This window comes from Carassius gibelio, chromosome A15 (assembly GCF_023724105.1).
Source record: "Carassius gibelio isolate Cgi1373 ecotype wild population from Czech Republic chromosome A15, carGib1.2-hapl.c, whole genome shotgun sequence".
Lineage (NCBI taxonomy): Eukaryota > Metazoa > Chordata > Actinopteri > Cypriniformes > Cyprinidae > Carassius > Carassius gibelio.
The window spans coordinates 16,487,305-16,503,332 of record NC_068385.1 but is presented as its reverse complement, the minus strand read 5'-3'; the positions used below and the strand labels follow the sequence as shown (position 1 = coordinate 16,503,332).

Genomic DNA, 16,028 nt, shown 5'->3' with positions numbered 1-16,028 from the left:
TACAAACAACTCATCATCTCATTATAATCTCATTATCATAAACTTAACAGGTTGTCACATCAAAACATCCAGGGCAAAGATGCTAGATCATATCTATGACCATAATAAATAGGCATGAGAGTTATTTTTGAAGTAATGATCTACAAATGTAGTGTAGACAGGCAGTTTCGGGGTTATTCAAAGCCTGACTATTTTTGGGGTTTGGGGTGAGGAGCACACACACATTCACACACTTCTCTAGCAGCTGACTATGACCTCTTCTGTCCCGCAGACTAACAGATTCAACCACACACAGACACACACACAGACACACACACACACACCCTGGCACATACATTGAACTGTTTTTTGCTCCAGTTGCCTTCTTTAATGACTTCAACATGGGCCTGCCAATATTTTTTATTTCAGCAATTATTCTAAATCTTGCTCACAGAGGGGACATGCAAGGTAGGTTCATATTATCTCAGATTTCATTATTTTTGCTTAATTTGATCAGATGATGCTGTTGTGTTTTCTGGCCCTTTTGAATAGCTTGCATATTTTCCGATTGCCTATGTATAATAACAGACCGATTTGGATATAATGTGAATTAATAGAATATGGTTAGATACTTGAACACACAACATGTGCATTTCATCTGAGTCTGTCACTTTGCTCACACTGAGAAGACGTTTCCTGAGAAAAGGGAGGGAATGAGAATTTCTGGCAGGCTTTGCAATTGTGCATAATTAATATTGTTACTGTTTCTTTAAAGTAGCCTGTTGTTTGAATTGTTGCTATTGTTATTTTGATTTTTTTTTGAGGGTTTTGAGTATGTGATGATAAGCATGATAAAATCGGTTGCTCAGTGAGAAAAGCTTCGTGCAATGAACGAAGATTCTTTGACAAATTCTGCTTTAGGCATTTCCACTGTCCTTCGCCAGACATCCTTATTTGAGAAAAACATTGAACCACTTATCCTTTCATTCTGAAACTAATAAATGCTGGTGCATGGAAACAATCAGTTGTGTCTTGTATTTAGTACTGATGAAATTATATCCCTGGAAAAGATTAAATCAGATTAAATTCTTACGAACAAGAAAAATGTGGTTTCAATTGTTCAGTTAACATACAGTAGCAATGCAGAATGCAAGATGCTTTTTTCAGATGGCAAAAAAATGCTTCTTGCAATTGTGTGTTCTGCTGGCTTTATTTATTTAGTTATTTATTTTTTATTTTTCTTGCTCAAGCCATCAGATTCGGAACATCGTCAAATCAGGGTAGTAATGACGCATGCAAAGGCTGTGATTTTGAACACACAGAATTGTGTTCGCATGTAATCAGTTAAATGACGTACAGTGGTATGTGTGCGGTTTGCAGCAGCACGCAGCATTTGTGCAAAAGACCTGTGTTGGAAAGTCTTGTCACATGACTGAAAAACCAAAAACATCTGCTTCCTTTTGTGCAAAGCATCTCAATTTCCATTCTAGACTCTATGCATGCTGCGTGTGATGTCACTTTTGTAATCAGGGCCTTATGCGTTTTTTTTTTACACTGTAGGAAATATTGCCTAATGCATTTTTGAGGTACTTTTAGCTTTTGTAAACAGCGAGAAAATGTCATTGGTCTTTATAGAATTACATTTCCGTCATTTAATTACCCTCATGCAATTTCAAATGATACATGACTTACTTTCTTCCTTGTAATACAAATGCAGATATTTTGAATAATGTGCTGGCCCCTCTTTTCCATCACAATGATAGGGACAGGATGCAAAAAGGAGGCAGAAGCACCATAAAAGTAGTCAACATGACTTAAATTTGGGCCTGTTCTTCACACAAACTTATCACATAACTTCAGAAGCCTTGCAATATGGCGTGCAATTCTTTTTAAGTTTGACAGCCCCAGTCTCCATTAATTTTAATTATACGGAAAAGAATGGCCAGGTCATTTTTCAAAATCTCTATTTTTATCTTAAGTCTTTTGGGTTTGGAACCACAAGAGGGTAAGTAAATAATGACAGACATTTTTGACTGACTTTTTCTTTTTTCTTTTCTTTTAAGAAAGTGGTTTCTTAATTTACTCTGTTGCATAATATACGCCCTTCAGTATTCATTTCACAAAATGTTAGGGGGTGTTAAATGGACATGTCAAGAAATCCTTTTGTCGGCAGCCCTATCTCAAATGAAGAAATCCGTCTAAGTTTGTAAAGAGTGCCAAGTGCTGACATTTCCCCCGACTGTGCTTTATAGGGGTTACACAATGGGTGCAAAGAACAAATTAAAAGAGTTCTTGGCTGAACGATTACTGTAATGGACTATGTCATTAAATCTTTGAGTAATATTCCTTCCTCTGTTTTATTTTTATAAAGATTTGGAGACCAGAGACTTGGTTCTTGACCAAAGAGTGACAGGGATTTTGGGAGAGGAGGTCTACCTGCGCTGTCTGTACACTGGACAAAGTAACATCTTGTTCTCCTCCTGGAACCGTTTAGATTCTACAAAGAAGGCGAGGAAAATGGCAGGCTACAAATTCAGTACCAATTTTTTCAACAGAGAAAACTTTGACATCCCGGCATCAATTACAAACCTTACTGTAAAGGTGAACGTGACTAGTTTTGATCAAGAGGGAGAATACACATGTGTCTTTGACTCTGAAGAGGATGAAACAAAGGACACCACGTATCTCAGTGTTATCGGTGAGTATACAAAAACGCATTTTGCCCAGAAAAAAAGCAAGCATATGAGTTTGAAATGACATGACGAATGTGTAAACTATTGAAAACCATTGGGGGAAAAAATCATCGAACCTCTGTTTTGTCTCTAAGCTCGTCCTGATGTTGACATAACTTTGAAAGAGGAAGTTGTGAATGGGACCATCTACCACGCTGTCACTTGCTCTGCCTCCGGTGCCAAGCCTGAGGCTGTGATTAGATGGGAGATCTCTGGTGCCCTTCCAAGAGACGACATCTTCTCCGTGAACAAGATTAATCCAGTTCATCCCAATGGCACAACCAGTTCAATCAGTGTACTTCGCTTCCCCCTAATTATGAACAATGAGAGCACTGTCACCTGTGTGGTTGAGCATCCAGCTTTTACTGAACCCAAAAGAGCCAACGTAGAGGTAGACACATTTGGTAAGTTCTGTTTCGATAGGCAATAAAAAGAGATCGTTTTATTAGGAAAAGCCAGAGTGTGCAAGACAACATAAGTTAGTTGTGTGTACTTTTGCACTGGCTAATTTGTTCAGAATGAAACCTTAAACACAGAACTGAGAAAACAAGTTTCATTCTCCTATTGTCTGCTCTTTGCACTAAGGCCACATGTGTTTCCTGTGGTACTGTCACATTTGCAGCAGATGTCTGACCACAAAGAACATCCTTGTAGAAATCAAAAACTGCAAAACTGTGAAGAGTAAACATCAGTAGTTCTGTATTTATTACCACTTATTAAATAACCTTTTTATTTATTTATTAACCATATATTACCATTTATTTAAAAAAATGCCTGCTAATCAAACTTATGAATGCTGGTGAACTCAGCAAGAATTGTTCTCACAGCAAACAGTTTATTTGCTTGTTTTCAGGCCTGATTCACAAAAAAGTTATGCAAATCGATTAACAATACCAGCCCAAAAATGTAGTAAGAATTTGCACAGTGCAGTTTCTTAAACTTGCAAACCTGATCAGATAAAATTGTGTTTACCTTCTGCTTTACCTTAGCGGTAATAGAGCAAGACGGACTATTGACCTGTAATTTTGGTTTAGAAGACAATCCGTAAAGTGTTTGCCTATAGTAGTAGTGTTGAGGCTGAAATGAACGACTTCAGCTTAATTGAAATACTCCTGCGCTAAATGCTAAACTATATTGCATTTGGTTAGCGAACAGGTTTTTGCAAGTGTAGCAAATGTTTGGTGACTTAATCTTTTATCACTTCTTGAATCATGACATCTAAACCAAGTGTCTTTCATTCACTGAGAAAGTACCTTGCTTGGAGCTGGAGTAAGTGTCTCCAACAGCTTGGTAAACAGACCGAGCAGCTGTTCAAACTCCTCTAAACTCAAATGTATGCTAGTTTAACCTTAAGATTATTCTCAGACATACAAAGAAAAGACCTGTCTCTTTTTCATGAACTTCCTCTGTTCTTATTGGCACTTTTCTTCTTTTTAACAGTGTCTCCTGTTATAAGCATGGAGACCTCCCTGGTCCAAGAAGGAGGAGAAGACTTTCAAGAGGTCATATGTACAGCAACAGGAGGGAGGCCACATCCAAATATCACATGGATACTGCCTGAATTCAAAAACATGCCACCTTTAGAGAGAAATGTCTCCAGGACAGATTCAGTTATCAGTTCATATTGGTTCCCTTCAGATCCTTATGAAGGAGAAAATATCATTTGTGTCTTTAACTACACGTTTCTCCCGTTCATAAACTCAAGGACAATCACTTTGCCAATTTACTGTGAGTACCAGCACTATTTAAACTGAATAGATGCACATGTGTAGAATATTTGAAGCACTTTTTAATTCGTAAACCTTTTTCCCATCTAGATCTTTCCTCACTTCAGCTGAAAGACCTTGATTATGGCATTAACATTGAGAATCAGACTTCACTGGTGCTTGTGGAGGGGGACACGGATATTACAATCAGGATGGAAGTTGTAGGCAATGTACCAAGTTTTAAAATGAAATGTTCCAGGTAAGATGAAGTAATATTATCACTGAAGGCCTTGAATACGTGCGTAAAATTGAAATAAAAAACGAGCACTGATACAACAAAATGATAGAGTCAATTTTATACACAATATAAAAATTTAAGTATTAGATTGTAGTGTGTTCTTCACAGAATAAAAGCATTGAGACAAGTTGTGAAATGCTTGCTTTGCACTTTTTTATCACTTGGTCAAGGCAAGGCCAACCACTGCCTGAAGATGTGGATGTGGTTGGCAGTGATCTCTTTATCAGAGGACCCGTAGAGCTGCACCTTGTCGGACAATATCTCTGTCAGGCCTCCTACCGTAGACATCAGGCTTCTCTGCACTTCACAATCAAAGTAAATCCAAAAGTCCTACTGCCAGGTACTTTATATTTGCCATCACTCAGTGTTGATATTCTACACTCTACAACTAAAGATTGTAAACTGACTGTAAACATGCTTTGTTTTTACTTTTAGTGACATTTCCCCCAAATATCAGTGTGAATTCAGTAGAAAATTCAGGCTCTGTTCACATTGAGTGTTTGGCATCCAATGCTGTTCCCGCTGCAAATGTGTCCTGGATTCTTCCACAAGAGATTAATAGTACAATTCAGTCTGAAGACACACACCTTAATGGATCTTTCTCTGTCAGAAGTGTGTTGACTGTGTTTAGCTGCATGAACCGCAGATATGTAGTTGAGTGCGTAGTCGACCATCCTGACTTCATGGAAAAAGAAAGGCGGCAGATTGCTCTTCCTGTGTGTGGTAAGACATTGTTGGATGGATGGATGGATGGAAGGATGAATTGATAGGTGGACAAATGGATTGATGGATGGATGGATAGTATAATGATGATAACAGAATGATGGATAATGATGGATGGATGGATGGATGGAATAGTAGATGGAGTGATAGGTGGACAAATGGAAGGATGGATGGATTGTATAATGATGATAATATAACAATGGATGGATGGATGGATGATAGATGGATGCATGAATAGAACCATAGATGGATGGAGTGTTTGACGAATAGATAGATGATAGTACAATGATGGTGATAATAGAATGATAGATGGATGGATGGATGGATGGATGGATGGATTAACCGATCAACAGAACAATGGATGGATGAATTGATAAATAGATACGTGGATGAACAGTAGATAGATGGATGGATAAGTGGATGAATAGATAGGTGGATACCTGGATGGTTGGATAGAACTATAGATGGATGGAGAGGTTGATGAATGGTAGATTATAGTACAATGATGATAATAGAATGAATGATTGATTGATTGATTGATTGATTGATTGATTGATTGATAGGTGGATGAACAGTAGATGGATGGATGGATGGATGGATTGATTGACAACTGGATGAATAGATAGGTGGATGTATGGACAGGTGGATGAACAGTAGATGGATGGATGGATTGATAAGTGGATGAATAGATAGGTGGATGAATGGACAGGTGGATGAACAGTAGATGGATGGATGGATTGATAAGTGGATGAATAGATAGGTGGATGAATGCATAGGTGGATGGAGGTATGGATTGTATAGAACAATGGATGGATAGATGCATGCTGTTTACATAGGCAGCATACTAGGTTTTAAAACAGAGCCATCTATCAAAAATTCTGACATGTAGTTCGTTTTCTGGTTGTAGCACCACCGAATATAACCCTGCAGTCTGGTGTCGAATGGGACAATGGCATGACATATGCATGGCTGGTGTGTTCAGTGCAGAGCCAGACCCCGGCAACAAACATCACCTGGACTGTCGAGCGCCATGGCATTGATACGAGCTCTAGTGAATGTGCAATGACTCAATCTGCGTTTCAGGAGGATCATGTGAATGTTGCTCAGAGCAGGGTGCGTATTCCTATTCACTCACATGCCGGATGCACCGTGACCTGTGTGGTTGAGCTTCAAGGGTTAGAGAAACCAGAGAACAAGAGCATCGTCCTCCCATCCTTGAGTAAGTTTTACTATTACATTAACCCCAAAAGTAGTTTGACACTTGAGCCACACTTAGAAAAGTATTAATGTGATTGCATAAGAAAGCTACAAATCAGTCCATTCATACTTTTTAAACATGACCTAATTATCACCGTGAAACTGCTATGCTTCTTATAGCTTGAATTTAAAGAAATAATCAAGTTTAATTGACAGCAGTTGATGAAAACCTAAAACCCTAAAATGACCACTACAATGACAAGAACAGCTTGAACAGTTGCTTTTACAAAATTAACACAATAATGAAGTAATGAAAACGTCTTTGCTGTCAGGGCCATCTGCAAGCCGCGCGTTTCTGGGTGAAGAGAGATACACTGAGATTTGGCATGCAGTGTGTGAGTACAGCGGTGATGGGGTGAAACCCAACATCTCCTGGGTCCTTCCTGATGAAGACGCTGTAACTCAAGCGACTACCGAGGTCAAATATAACGGAATTAAAGTAGAAGTCAATTCAACTCATGAATTTCAACTCAGTCAGTATGAGGGGAAAGATTTGACATGTCTGATCCAGAACAAGCTCGGCAGGGATGAGAGGCGGAAAATACGAGTTCCAAAATATTGTAAGCATTCCTTAACCCCAAAATACTGACTGGCACAATTTCTGGCTGTTCTTTCAGTAAATGTATTTTATTTGCTGAATGCAATCTGCTTTATCGTTCACTCAGCTATTTCAAGTATTGAGGTTTTAAACAAAACCACACTTGATCGTAGAAGTCATGGCCAGAATGAGCATCGTTTAGCACTGCAAGAAAACCTCTCGAATCAGAAGATACATCTCAGAGCCCATGGCAATGCTCCATTGTACAAGACAATATGTTACAGGTATGTTGAGTAGAGCATGCTTAAATAAGGCACAAAATACTCAAGAATTCAAAGTTGCCGCACAGAAAAACAGTTCATTAATGTACCATGGCCTATTGCACAGTTCTCAAAACCTAAATACTGCACACTGTTTTTTCTTTCATTTCGGACATCCAGAGAGTAACATAGAGAAGACAAGGGCTAGTTAATGCTTTCACATTCATGTTTTACTAAAGGATTATTTATGCTATACAATAAATGTGGTGCCCTCTTACCAGTAGAATTATTCAACTTAAAAAAAAATAATTTAGTTTAACCTTAAGTACTAAAATACCTAAAGCTAAATTACTTTAACCTAATAAATAAAAATAAATAAATAATATATAGACATGTTAGAAAAAATGAATTTTACTAAGATTACTAAGACTTTTGTGAAAATTGTGTGTGCTCCTGTGGCTCAGTGGTAGAGCATTGTGTTTGCGATGCGAAAGGTTGTGGGTTTGGGTCCCAGGGAACACACATACTGTGAAAAAAAAATTTAGAGCCTGAATGTACTGTAAGTTGTATTGGATAAAAGTGTCATTTTGTGTGATCTACCCCTTTAACTTTTCAGTTTTGTTTGTGCTAATTTCAGACATCTTGACCAAAACTCTTCTAGATCGTCCATCTTTCAGTTTCTAGAGAAAAATAGACTTTTTTTTCCCAAGTTGTCATCTGAGACGTCTCTGAATTTTTCTCATCCCAGGGAGGACGGGTCGGCAGCTGACACCGCGGGAATGGCACTGGTTTTTACAGAACCAGTGTCTGAACTGGATGCAGGACTGTACATATGCCACGTCTCGTACCACCACCACACAGCTAAAGTTTTCATTCGGGTGGATGTAACTAGTGAAGAGACTCAACACAGTGAGTTTTACACATATCAGGCCTAGATTATCAGCAGACGGAATTATGGTCAATCGGGGTAATGAACGTCTGTTTCCCACAGTGATATTCATCACTATTTGTTCCACATCAGCCGCTGCAATCACCCTCATCCTGATTATCATTCTGGCTGTCCTCTGGTGAGTAGACTCGCTTTCTAACAAACTAAATAAAATTCAGCTGTTTTCTTTTTGGATATTATACCATACAGGTGAGAACAGTGAAGGCAAACAGGAAGCAAGGTATCTTACCTAGACCAATGGCATGCACAGTGTTCATAAACAGGATACATGGTGGCTTGCACAGGCTGGCAGTACGAGACCACATCTCTACCACATCTCTGCTATTCCTGCGACATAAACAGACTGCTCATGTCTTAGTGGTAGACATGTCAATTTGAATTGCAAAAGTTTCTGTGGCTTTTTGTTTTAGAAAAAAAAAAATCCCCCTTGATATAAATTTCCTAATCTTATTTCTTTCTAGCAAAAGTGGGAGAAGTCAATCATCACAAAAGGTACAAAGACAGAGGGTTATATAATTGCAACTATAGCTTGTCCAATAGATATCAAAAACTGATTTGATTATTATTATTTTTATTTTTTTTCAAAGAAGAAAGACAGAAGAGAGCGTGAGTCTCTAGCAGCTCTAATGCAGGACCCTCACTCCCCAGACAAGACGGTGATTCCAGGCACGGCTGGGTCGCACTATGCTGAGCTTGTGCACTATTCCATTGTGTTTGATGCTAAAAGCACCGTGTGACCCACTTGTTGAATTATATGACGTTATGTATAAGTTTTTGCACATACTTGTGGAGCTCATCACAGCTTGCGTGCATTAAAAGGGGGCCTTGTTTAAGAAATGTATTCATTTTCAGTCAGATTTTGCTGAAAGTTTACTCAACATCAGGCCATCCACGATTTTAGACTAATTGTTTCATCTGAACACATCTGGAAAAATTACAATAATCCACAGCACTCCAGACCATCACTGCATGTTTCAGGTTTCTCCAAAACTTCTCCAAATCTTTTCAGACGAAGAAACAACTCATCTGCATACATGGGTGAGCACATTTAAGCAAATGTTTATTTCTGGATGAACTATTCTTTAGTGGTCTCAGGGGTTTTGGACCCCACTGTACAGTATATACACTTTGCAGTTGGTGTTTCTGATATGTAGCTGTTCTTCTTCCTCAATTATAAATACCATCTGTAAGGAAAATGAAGTAGCTTGGTATTACTTTCAGCATTATGATTTCCTTTGATAAGTAGCATTGTTTCAGAAATATTCTACGCACATTTTTAAACGTTCTACTACTTTTAAAGACTGTTCTGATTTACACAGATGTTCTGATATGTTCTTATTCACACAGAGGTATACTTTAAGAGTCTGACTGGGGTTTTCTATCTTGTTTTCATTGTAATTGATCTTGTAGCAGACAAACTGACTGACTCTGTAACGCTGCAGCGTCCTCTGCTGATCATACAGTATAAAATGAGGGAATCCACATCTGGGCCTGATGTGTCCAGTCTGATATTTTAGTTATAAGATTCACAAGCTTCAGTCTTTGTTTCAGCTTTGTGTTGCGCTAAGATGTTTAGGCATCTCCAGGGTAAATAATGTGACTCTGATTCTTGTAAAAATACAATAAAATACTTGATAAGTTTAAATAGTTTTCGACTCTGTTTGTTTTGTCAGTTAAAAACTATTATCCAATCATAAGTCAATATATGAGAAAATTCATTGAATATCACATGTATTTTTTTTTCTCAATTAAATGTAGTTTCCTTTTACATTGATTTACAAAACATACAACACTATGGGGAGATCTGACCCTCGAAACTGAATTACTGCTGACAAACCATTCATACACAGTCCATACATAAAAAAGCAAAATATTAACGTTTTGTTAATATTTAAAGTTTCTTGTAAAGACAAGGTTTAAGTTGAAAATCAACTTTATTCACATTCGCAGGTGCTTTCCGTGTCTTTATGAATTCTAAACAGTAGAAATGTGTCCTGAAAAAATAACAAAATAGATACCTTCTGAACAGCTCTAGTTCATTATGCTACATTTTGATTACTACATTACGATCTATTGCTATCTCCATTATTTGAAAATCTGATGACATTTTATATTAGTGTTGTTGTTAATATATTCCATTATTAATCAACATACTATCAGAAAGGCACAGTTCTAGTCTGCAACGCTGATTTTCCATCCCTAATACAGCATTAGACCTGCAACTGACAATCCTTTATGATAATTAAGGAGATTTTTCAAGTGATTTAATAGATTTTTGATAACAGTCCTTGATTATTTGCATGTTTGTCAGTTTTTAATAGAAAGTCTATCTATAAAATAAATCAGGGGTGGCCTGTAGCTTTCTAGTTACCCTTAGACCTTGTTCAGGTGTGTTTGATTAAACATTCATCATTCATCTAAACATCTGAATGATGTTCTCTGGAATAAATTGCACAATATCTTATCGACTAGCTTGAAGCCCAGACTTGACAATGCACCAATGAACAAACACAAATCTATGAAATATATGAAATAAGACAGTTACCCCATCACCAGGACTCTGTTTGCTTCTGTCAAAAATTCTCCCAGATTTTTTTTCTCCCAGAAAGAAAACAGCAATATCTACCTGTGAACAAGTAAAAAACAGAGCCACCTTAAAATACTTACTTTTGAACAGTTCATTTTGATAAACCAAGATACATAATAATAAGGTATATTTTTTGTTGTTGTTCAAAATTAAAAGTTTAAATTCCCACTGGCTATTAATATATTATGTAATTTCATGATTATTCCCGTTGTCTTTAAAATAACAGCCCCAATAAGGTAAAGTGTACTGACGAATGAAACGACAAGCATTAATGCTAAACTAAAATATGCTTTAATGTCATTTCTAATGATTGATTTCTATTCAATAAGTATCTAAGCTACAATTATATTCATTCTGGTGGCCTATGTTTATCAACACATGGAAATAAGTACTTTTTTTAATTCAAATAAAATATATTTAAACGTAATGATAATGAGCTAAACCCGTTAATTTGGCATTATTACAAGATCACTTTTTAAAAGTGTACTTAAAGAGAGATGCCTTGGTGACATTTCTCTAAACTATATTTCTCCATCTCTCAGGTAAGATTCTGGCTTCAATTAACTCTACATGTTTTATACATATATTGTGTAACCATAAGGTATTACATTTTTTCAGTTACAAGTTTGTGCAAACTAGTTTTGATTCTGTAATGACCAAATATCAAATATGATATGACAATTTCCTCTTAAAGGCCTCTAAAATCAAAACTTTGCTGAAAAACCTGATTTATCTGCCATCTGATAGTAGTTTATTTTATTTCTTTTTTTGCAAGTATAGGCCTAGTAATGTAAACTTAAGGTTATGATTCACTCATCTTTATTTGTCTTTGCTGATTTTTATAAAGTACATATAAAAATAACTTTTATGTTATTGTTAGTACTGTTGATAATATAAGTTAATAATATTTTAAGACGAACACTTAATGGACTGAAGTAACTTAGGTGTACTTGATTATGCATGTTTTTTTTTATCATGTTAAATATGAATATCAAATATGATTAATCAGGCTTTTGAGCGATGTTGATTTGTACATTTTTCAAAACATCATTGTATTGTATTGCATTGATGTGGTTAGTCATATAATTAACTAAATCTATTTAAAATTTGTTTATTTATTGTTAAAACAATAGTTGACAGTGCCACAAATGTTCCTCTAGATGGCGCCATTTGATTTTATTTCAACCATGGTGACGCCATCTGGTTTATGAAACCACTCTTATTTAAATCTGCTGTTTATCAGATTTTGAGACACTTGTTTTTTCATTCATTGTGAAAAATAAACAACTGTCTGGTTCCCGACCCAATGACAACACTAGCGATTAAAGATTAATCTCAGATATTCAGATAATGAAGTTATTCCTTTCATGTCAGTCAGACCATAGACAGTAAAAGAGTCAGACTTGAAATGAACTAGTGTACTTTACGCGCATGATATTTGCAGACCGGTTGTTCGCTTATGCAAATAATAAGTTAAATATATTATTTTCTCTTGTACGCTTTCAACCCAAATCTTTTAAACATGTTTTTATTGTATCTAAATAGTTAAGTTTATATATATATATATATATATTCTTCTTCTGTGTTTTTTATTTGGCGGTTTGAAAACGAAGTACATTACCGCCGTCTTAAGTTTGTCAGTTATTTAAGTGTCATTAATGAAGTAGCCCAGAGTGCGGTCAGGAGGATGACCGATCCGGCTCAGAGTCTTCTATCTAGCGCCACCTGGGGGAAGGCGACATTTCTGTCTCAACAGCTACTAGCTAAACTAGCTAGCAACGTTTGCTCTATGGTTCATATCCGTGAGAGCAGCTTCCAGCGGAAGTGGTCGACTCTCTCATTCATGTCAACAATGGCGTCGCAGCAGCATATGGTCACTAATGCTCAGATGGGCGCTCAGCAAGCGGCTGTTTTACAGCAACAACAACAACAGCAGCAGCAGCAGCTCAGTCAACAACAAGATTTCGACCCCGTTCACAGATTCAAAATGCTGATTCCTCTTCTGAAAGATAGTTTACAGGTTTGTTTGTCGCCTTTCGTTGATCATTAGAACTGAAAGTGCTCGCCTGAAACACCAGACTAACATTAATTTACACTCTTATCTTTGCAGAACGTCATGACCATTGCTTCACTGAATTTTGGACAGAATGCAGCTATTGACAACGGAAGAACAACAGAGTGAGACTCCCTTGTTATTATGTGCATAACAGGTTCATGAATATACAGTACATAAACGCGTACATGTATGTACAGTGCTGGGTAGTAACTGATGTTACATGTAATCTGGATTCAGTCAAATTCCAAAAAAGTACTTGTGATTAGATTATTTTACATTTTAAATACGCGTAATCCGATTACAGTTACGTTTATATTGATTAAAGTTACACGATTACATATTACTCTCACAAGTCTTTGTCTTTAGAAGGGTTATGTTTGGTTATGGTTATGTTTTTCAAACACATTAAAATGTTTAATGCACTTCATGCTGTTAATAACAACAAATGGGATATATCTCCATTCTCTATGTATTTTTGTTTCAATTTGGAACAGTATTAAACTATTTAAATCAATGTGATAAAAGAATAAGTTTACAAAGACTACAGTTTGTGAGTTATCTTCCCATGTGTTTAATACTGTATGTATTCTCTGTACTGTCTATCAATTTATATACATGTGTATATATATATATATATATATATATATATATATATATATAAGCCTGTTTTTGCCACAGAATAAACAAATAAAATTGTGACTTTTTAATTTCACAATTCAGACTTTTTTTCTTGCAATTCTGATGGTTAAAAATTAGGAAAATATATATAAACAATATGAATTCAGAGTTTTTTCCTCATGACTCTGTTTTTATTTCCATCACAGAATGAAAATTAAGAATGTAATTGTGACTTTTTTCCTCACAATTCATATCTTTCCATAATTCTGACATTGCATGTTATTGATGGGTTGTGAGATAAAATGTCACAATTATTTATTTAAATTCTGTGGCAGAAATTATATTCGATAGAAAGATTTCTGAGTGCATAAACCAATAAGTAATATTTAAAAACTATATTTCATTTCTCAAAATGTAGGAAGGGTAATGATGCAGCAGTTCAGCGGTTTGACAAAAGTTTAGAGGAGTTTTATGCTCTCTGTGATCAACTGGAGCTCTGCCTGGTAAGAAACCGCTGTGTTTGTTTCTGTTGAAAATGTCATTCAAAGCACTTTTTTCATTTTGATTAACTGATGTTTTTTTTCTTCAGCGTCTGGCCCACGAGTGCCTCTCACAGAGCATCGACAGCACAAAGCATTCTCCAAATCTCGTACCTACAGCCACGAAGCCGGACACCGTGCAAACAGAGTCTCTGTCTTACTCTCAGTATCTCAGTATGATCAAATCACAGATCTCATGTGCTAAAGACATTCATAATGCTCTCTTAGAGTGCTCGAAGAAGATCGCTGGGAAGGGTCAAGGAGCTTGTAATTAATTGCTGCCAGCTGGATTGAGTTTGCTTTTTTATTTTTATGTTGCGTAGCTTTGATGCTGATTAAAGAATATAATTTTTTGTATTTTCAGCTCCTTTTTTCTGTTTACGACTGTGACAAATGTATTCACACAATTAAAATGATATATTATCTAAAAGAAGTGTGTGTGTGTGTGTGTGTGTGTGTTTGCATGCTATTATGAACTGTTTTGATCTAAAAAGCATCTTATGGGTGCTGTCTACTCATTTGCTAAGAATATTTTAGTATTGTTTATATATTAAGAGTTATGTAGTATTATTTCCATGCTATTATAGTATTCATATTTATAATTAGCTTTTATTTTAATGTTTGAAGCCTTATCATTTTATTAGTTTTTTACATTCTGTTTAGCTTTAATTAAGTTTTATGTCCAATTTAGTTGTAGTATTTAGCATTTAAGTTTCTTTCTTTTTTTATCCAATTATATTTTATTTAAGCTTTATCTGAATTAAGGAAAATTATTTTTTGAGTGGTTTAGATTTCTGCATCAACCTCACACTTTTGTGGTTTAATACTTTTCCTGTAATCCAGTCATGCTTCTCTTTGAAGATCTTTTACTGTAAACATGTGAATAGGTCAGATCATTTGCAGCCAATTTACTCCTTCAGAAACATACCTTATACAAACAGAATAGAACTGAGTAGGGAGATGAAGTGCGGTTCTTTGACTAGATAACATGGATTGTAGAGTTTTTGTTTGTTTGTTTGTTTGAATAGCACTGTTCGTGTACATGTGTGATTTGAGTTGATAATGCATTTCAACAGATCATGTATTATTGACCTGCACTCTTAAGGGCTCACTGAAAATAAAAAAGTACAATATTACTGTCACACAGGGCAAAAATACAGTGTATGAGAAATTCTATCCATCTATCTGTTTCTCTCTCTCTCTCTCTCTCTCTCTCTCTCTCTCTCTATCTATCTCTCTCTCTCTCTCTCTCTCTGTGTGTGTGTGTGCAATCTGTATAATAAATAATCCTGGGATTACGGTGACTAGTGTTGGGATGTCAGTATCAATTCGTTCCCCTGTAATTTCACATCTGTCCTTTTGAGGCGCTAGAATCCCCTCTCACTGCTTGTCAGAGCAAAGAGAAGAAGTCGTTCCAGGCTCTGATTGGTCGAGCCGTTGCTCAGCGGTATTATGTTTGTTAACGCAACTGTCAAGGAAATATGAAATCTTTGATTCATTAATAACATTATTTGGGAACACCCTCTATGTAAGGAATGAAGAATAAAAGTGTGAAACCCTCGAAGGGTGTAAACAACAGAAAGAGAGGTCAGTGGGATTGGTTTGGAGGTTGTTAGTTGTCGCAACTTTCTTTTTAAAAGAGATGTAAAACCTTGTAACCCTCGCGAGGACAAAACCTGCGTCTAAATAGTGGTCTGTCTACCAAGACAGTATGTTAATGCTCACTGCGTTTTTAGACAGACAATGCTTATTTGTTGTCGACTGCACTTGAAGTCGGACTGTAAAA

General features: G+C 36.3%; 3 protein-coding genes and 1 long non-coding RNA gene across 5 annotated transcripts in view; 3 read left to right on the top strand and 1 right to left on the bottom strand.

The window, feature by feature from the left end:
• Positions 1 to 220: 220 nt before the first annotated feature.
• Positions 221 to 10,087, top strand: LOC128029365 (uncharacterized). 2 transcript variants are annotated; one of them, XM_052617126.1, is made up of 14 exons: positions 221 to 447; positions 2,351 to 2,677; positions 2,807 to 3,115; positions 4,152 to 4,439; positions 4,529 to 4,676; positions 4,886 to 5,055; positions 5,151 to 5,438; positions 6,346 to 6,657; positions 6,968 to 7,255; positions 7,361 to 7,517; positions 8,242 to 8,402; positions 8,485 to 8,560; positions 8,904 to 8,934; positions 9,033 to 10,087. In XM_052617126.1, exons 1-14 carry the CDS (start codon positions 381 to 383, stop codon positions 9,177 to 9,179), a joined length of 2,769 nt encoding a protein of 922 aa, XP_052473086.1. In that variant the 5' UTR covers positions 221 to 380; the 3' UTR covers positions 9,180 to 10,087. The 2 variants fall into 2 exon arrangements, with proteins under 2 accessions (XP_052473086.1, XP_052473085.1); XM_052617125.1 differs by having other exon boundaries at positions 9,030 to 10,087.
• LOC128029370 (uncharacterized) overlaps positions 9,485 to 16,028 on the bottom strand; it is a 7,478-nt gene continuing 934 nt past the window's right edge. The window contains exons 3-4 of the long non-coding RNA XR_008187368.1: positions 10,988 to 11,068; positions 9,485 to 9,626 (exon numbers count right to left, since the gene is read on the bottom strand). This is a non-coding gene — a long non-coding RNA (uncharacterized LOC128029370). The remainder of the gene's footprint in view (positions 9,627 to 10,987; positions 11,069 to 16,028) is intronic.
• On the top strand, positions 12,770 to 14,675 carry LOC128029367 (mediator of RNA polymerase II transcription subunit 29). The gene is made up of 4 exons (XM_052617128.1): positions 12,770 to 13,049; positions 13,140 to 13,207; positions 14,122 to 14,206; positions 14,293 to 14,675. The coding sequence occupies exons 1-4, from the start codon at positions 12,819 to 12,821 to the stop codon at positions 14,515 to 14,517; spliced, it is 609 nt and encodes a 202-aa protein (XP_052473088.1). The 5' UTR covers positions 12,770 to 12,818; the 3' UTR covers positions 14,518 to 14,675.
• LOC128029364 (C2 domain-containing protein 3-like) overlaps positions 15,628 to 16,028 on the top strand; it is a 27,164-nt gene continuing 26,763 nt past the window's right edge. The window contains exon 1 of the mRNA XM_052617124.1: positions 15,628 to 15,829. Within this exon, the coding sequence (XP_052473084.1) occupies positions 15,778 to 15,829 (52 nt within the window). The 5' untranslated portion in view covers positions 15,628 to 15,777. The remainder of the gene's footprint in view (positions 15,830 to 16,028) is intronic.